Source organism: Rhipicephalus microplus, chromosome 6 (assembly GCF_043290135.1).
Source record: "Rhipicephalus microplus isolate Deutch F79 chromosome 6, USDA_Rmic, whole genome shotgun sequence".
Lineage (NCBI taxonomy): Eukaryota > Metazoa > Arthropoda > Arachnida > Ixodida > Ixodidae > Rhipicephalus > Rhipicephalus microplus.
Window position 1 is genome coordinate 70,408,734 of NC_134705.1, and position 6,000 is coordinate 70,414,733.

Here is a 6,000-nt window from a genome sequence, read left to right on the forward strand (position 1 = left end):
GCTTCCTGGAGAGAGGCTTCAAATGGTTCGCTATGCAACAATATTTTTTCTTGATGTCCTCCAGGGTTTCTGCAGCTTCGGCGCACGCTGCAGCTTCATACACACCAAGCGAGAGACAGCCGACATCGTGGAGGATGTGCTGAACAAAATGCGAATGGCACCTCCAATGCCCGAGAACCCGAACACGGCCACCACTTCTTCGTCCTCGACGGCGGGCTCGTCTATGTTGGCGGCCAGCTGGATCAGCTGTGAGCTGAGTGACAACGCGTCCGTGGCCGACACTGGTGGCGGCGATGTGGCCGCCGGCGCCGATGTGGCGACCTCAGCTGCGACTTTGAAGGATGACGCCCCCACACCCCGCATCAAGAAGCGCAAGCGGCGGTCTCAGGGTAAAAAGAGCTCGGTGAGTGTGTATATGCGCCATGACGAAGGCGCACCAAATTGCTTCTATAATGTGACAGGTGATAGTTATACGAGATCTGGTTCGAGGTAGCGACCTGAAATGTCATTATTTGAAGAAAGCTCTTCCGTCCACGTCATCAAAGAGACATACCTTCTACACGTTCAAAACCAAGACTGCACCGCTTTCTCTTTTTCTCGTATCTTACTTAACACGCACATGCCATACTTCTGTTTCATATCGATACGTATCTATCAGGTACTCTTTGTATGCAAGTCTGTTTCATGCTCCAATATTAGCGTCTACTTGCATAAGATTCTTTTGTTAAATCGACGTCATTAAATTACTACTTGTTGTGCCTTGAAGCCGATCGCCTATAGAGAACTCAATTTGAGAGCAATAATCTTGAATTAGGTATTTCTTTTAATACCTGAAGCAGGAACGCAGAACTAGCATTGTCCTGTGTTCTTTTTTGCAACCAGCTAGCTATTTCTACCTTTCATTTATTAAGAAACTTTAGTTTTTAGATTGTACTTGTCCTGTATACTTTACTGTTGTCACACAGCGTCGCGCGCATTTCCAAATATGAATGTTCATAAATGCGCTCCAGCTTCTATACTTAAGAAAACTTTAAGAAAATTATCCTATTAGGACCAGTGAAAAGCTTGTACTTTTGACGGGATCTGAATTCAAGTAGCTGAAGGTATTCGCTAGGTATTACCAGGGCAGTGGTAAGTAATAACTGAGCAGTGGTTGACTTAAGCAGCAAGTATTTAGAGTTTGAAGAAAAGCATGGAAAAGGTGGGCAAAATCGGCGCTATTACAGTAGTATACTGAGGTGCATCGCACACATCAAGGCTAAGTCGTGTCGGCATAAGAGCACAGTAGAGTCTGAAATGATGAAACCTAATAGTAATTAAAGTAATAAACCTAACACTTTGAACTGCTGATTTACATCTCTTGTTCTCCAGGGCTGGGCCAAAGTACTTAAAAATTGTATCGCGTTATGATACAAGATGCTCACGTAAAAACTATTGGAGATACAGACACAAGACTTTATCAACACAGATTGTGCCTCATATGATACATCCCAGTTGTATTCTAAGATACTGCACTACACTTGCAAATTTACAATTGTTTACCTATTTATTTAAACACTTAACACCTATATAAGCGCAACACATGTACGCTTGAAAATGTAATAGCTACGAGTAGTTTCGTTTCTATGTATGAAATGTATGTTGGAATCTCAAAAGCTTTGTACTTTCCACTCATGCCATTAGGTTCGCCGCAAAATAATTTACATTCCTTTAAGTGCTTAGCATGACTGCACTTTAAAGACTTCGCGTCTGATAGTAGATCTTGCTTGTCGATATTGTGATTGGTAGGTGTCGCTGCTCTGCTTGTCGGCCAGCTGGCAGGTTGCCATCTAATCTCAACAACTTCAATTAGAAGCATCCGCATGATGGCGCAAATACTACTGTAAAGTCCTACTTTGGCCGCAAACATATTGCTGTTTACGCAATAACGGAAAACTGGACATCTGTACGTCAACTGCAACATGCGCAGCTCAGATTCGTTCTGGAGGTATGGTACAGATGCCCAATGAACCGCAGAATATCAGTGTTTTCACTATTGGCACTTCCAGCTGCAATGACCTTTTGATTAGTAATTATGAAAATTTAGGTGATGCCAAACAAGGAACACAACTCTCTAAGTAAATTAGATTAGCGGCTTCGTATTAAGCTCAGCGAATAAGTATAGGGACGTGGTGCACGCAGCATCCCTAAGAGCTAGTAACTGCTGCTTTTTACGTCCAAAATAACAATAGCATTGTGAGATGCTCCAATAGAGGAATTTGAAAGTTTGGCCGCCTGAGGCTCTGAACGCTCTTATAAGCACAGTGGTTTTATGCATTTTCCCTCAATCAAAATAGCCCCCCCCCCCTCTCCGTCCTACCATGGGGCCAGCAGTCATGCATCACGACCTCATGAGGACATCGATGTAGGTAACCCTGAATACCTAGAAAAAACTGAATGCCTGTGGAAATGAATTCCATAAAACAGCTCGTGAGAGCTGTTTACACAGATTGAGATTCTTCAAATTACTGATCTGTTAAAACCATGAGACACAAGGCAAGTCCCATTCTTGCATTTTGCAGATATCTTAACATAGCACCACGCAAGAGCAATTTTGATGACACTACAGCGGGATCAAAATGTGTGCGAAAGGAGCCGTGTGCATTGGAGTATGCAGTGCAGGGCAATGGCTAATTCCATGTATCGTGGGTTTCACGCAACTAAAGAGAAAAAGCTCGATACAACAGAAGGTCGCCTATTTAAAAGAAAAAAAGAAAAAACTCGTTCGTGCGCTTATCTATCAAGAGAATGCGAAAGTCACCACATGACTGTCTCCACCAACAGGGGTGGTCAGAGCTCGTCATCTATAATCTAGGGACCGCATTCGTCTATGCTTGCTGAAAAACTCTGGTAGAAATATAAAGCAATGTTTTATTCTACTGACTTAAGGCAGCAGTATCAGTTTGAGAAGCGAAGTTCAACCAACGTATATTTTCCATGTTGGTGGTGTGGTAAGTCTTTTGTGTTAAATAAACTATACTATATTCAATGTATCGGAAATACAGGTGTTCACACACGTCTTGGTAAACTTGTCACGATATAGATGCAATACCCAAACAGCATCTCAAATAGTGTCTAAGATCATGTATCATGGCTACTGTCCAGCACTGTTGTCCATTTTGGGACGTTAAACCCGACATATCAAATCAATCAAGCACCGTTGTCCTCTATCTTCACCAATCTCTGGCTGAAAAGTGAAAACTGGGTGAAATTCCGTGTTTCTATGAAGTAAACCTTCGTAGTTTATTACAGAAAAAAAACCTCAAATGTTTTGTACATTACTATGCGTGGTATTTAAGTATCGCAGTAGAGTGAGAGAAAACTTTGTGCGTCTCTTTTAAGGCCAAAAAAGGTTGGCACGCATATAGTGCCCTCATGAAATTCAGCTGTGCCAACGAAGCAACAGAGCCGGGTATTCATTTTTCAGCTTCTACAACTTCGAGAGAAATCACTGTTCAGTAATATAATAGGCGCAAAGAGGCTATAATTGAAGGCTAGATAAAGTGAGTATAGCACCCGCGAGATAATCATGAGGTGATAACCTTTTTTTTTCCAAGTTTTTTTAATGTTATTGAGGCGGCTCACTGCTCTCCCGTAGTTAAGTACGACGTACTCGAAATCGCTACTTTTCCTAAACACAGAATGCTCAGTACATTTCGAGCCTGAAAGCATACTTGTGCGATATATTTTGAGCGTGAAGAAAATGCCTATCAGACACAAAGGTGTGCCTCACGATATGTATGTTAATTCTTATTACCCAATGTTCGGCATACGAGCTTGGTAGCGTGTACGTCAAGCAGAGCTGCCCGAGTTGCCTCGACTATAGGTTACCCCTTGAACGGACGTGGGTCCGTCTTAGAACGCCCCCTGGTTTCGTAGAAGTCCTGGTTTCAATGCGCTCTCCAACCGAATGTTTTAACGTGATCGCGTTAGAGAGCTTGTGTCGAAGAAAACCCGCCGCCGGCGTCAGCCCCGTTGGTTGTGACCGAAAAATCGTCTGTGCATCTGTGACTGAAAAATCAAGTTACCAAGATAGCCACGGGAGGCCGCTACTTGTCCACGCGTGCGCGCGCGATCACACTCGGAAGCCATGGGTTCGAAGGAAAAAAAAGTGCTCAAGATGACGAGACGCGGTAGCTTTCTTTTGTTTTTTGTCCTGCCACCCCTCCCTGCTTAGTTTCCAGCGCTTTCGTCGGGATGTGAGAAGAGATAATGCAATTACAGCGTGCGACACACCTTTGTAACTCCACTCGCACTGGACGGAGTCCTAAAATTTTTGCGGCGTTGAATTCGTGAGGCAATAAGTTCTACTAGCAAGTTCATTCTATGGTTACTCGAAAAAGTTTCACGGCCCCTCTGAGGCACTTTGTTCGACAGGTGTCGCGACGAAAACGAACCCATTCGGCGATAATAGCGCGTGCTCGTCCAATTTACTGTGCGCGTGTTTGTGTGCGTGCGTGTGTGTATGTAACAAAACCTATTAGTAAGTATGCACTTAGCGGTTGAAGGATGCGCTAGGGGCCGGATTCTGCTATTGCGTTCAACTATTAAAGGCGAAGCTTAAGGGTCCCCAATTTTTGTTCTTCACTTGTCTGTGATTTTCACTTGCGCACAGCAGTGATTTTTCGCTAACTATGCGTCGACACCTAAACTTCCGTAAAACGAGTTCTTGAACGCTCTCGCGTCAAAACAGGCGAGTGGTCGGACTGACAACAGTTCGCGGAGAAGCGTCACCCATTCCACTTTATTTTTGATTATGCCATCCGACTATCAATCACATTAGGATTCAGGGCATTTTCAACGTGTTCCTGTTTTTTCCTGTCATGTTTCTCAGGATAGTACTTTGAGCTAGTGTCTGTGCATAGGCTACCACAATAGTTTTTTCTGTCAACGTGAATGTCGACGTCTTTACTCGCACTACCTTGTAACAATATCCATGTAACAATATCCCTCGCTATCAAATGTGTAGTCCCTGGACCCTCGCTGGAATCTTGGCCCCTGGAAGCGCGACGAGTCCGACATCCCTCCCGTAACCCTCGAGCCAGGCCTGCTGGACGCACCGCTGGAACCCGACTTCCGAAGGCGCTGGAACTATCGCTGGAGGGACATGCCGTACCGACGCCTCGACGTCTTCGAGCAGATCTGCCCGCGCGACACCTGAACGATGAGCGCAATACTCAAGTGCTCGAAACACTGATGACTCTTCTCCTGGCCAGTCTCTTCAGCGGGACGAATAATATTGACGACGTGCACACTGGTGTGCACCGACGACTTCTTATTTACGTGATCCGTCGCAACGCTGATTTATGCAAAAATATTGACGGTTTTATATGCATGCAGGATCAAATCAGCGTACGCTGTAACACCTAAATCATTTACACATAATTGTCTCACAGGTATTGAGCACCTTGAGCGGGTTTTTATTATCACAACCTGCTTCACAGCCAACTGCCCCCGATGCACTTGATAGCTCATTGTCCCATTGGCATTAGTTGCACAAGACCTTTCAAATGCAACGGCATGGATCATCAATTGAATTAGCTAACTACAAGAACCTTGAGAGTGCAATCGGTAACGCGCATAAGAATTCGGTAAAAACTAACTAACGTTCACTCGGGCGTAGCCATACAGTCGTACCAAAGAGAGAGAGATTTAGAATTTTCTTGCTCAAAGTATTTATTCTGACATGACAAAGCAAGGCAATTATTCCTAACACGATGGTTTAGTAGGTGGGCTGTAGTGAACAGCTTCAATGAAAAAATATAAGCATAGCAGACTATTCGTTTTCATTATTTTTACGAAAGCTGGTCGACTTTATTGCATAAGATGTAAATAGGGTCTAGAAATAGGACTGGCGGAACACCGGGCCGAAATATGAATTGAGCTTTAAATAAGTATTCACTGTAATGTGTCATGTACGCTCACGAGTTCAAATGTTTTGGTGAAAGTTTGTTTCACGCT

General features: G+C 44.0%; 1 protein-coding gene across 1 annotated transcript in view; it reads left to right on the forward strand.

The window, feature by feature from the left end:
* The window catches only part of LOC119167598 (uncharacterized), a 28,750-nt gene extending 23,045 nt beyond the window's left edge, over positions 1–5,705 (forward strand). The window contains exons 4-5 of the mRNA XM_037419096.2: positions 65–403; positions 5,009–5,705. Of these exons, the coding sequence (XP_037274993.2) occupies positions 65–403; positions 5,009–5,200 (531 nt within the window). The 3' untranslated portion in view covers positions 5,201–5,705. The remainder of the gene's footprint in view (positions 1–64; positions 404–5,008) is intronic.
* The last annotated feature ends 295 nt before the right edge of the window (positions 5,706–6,000 follow it).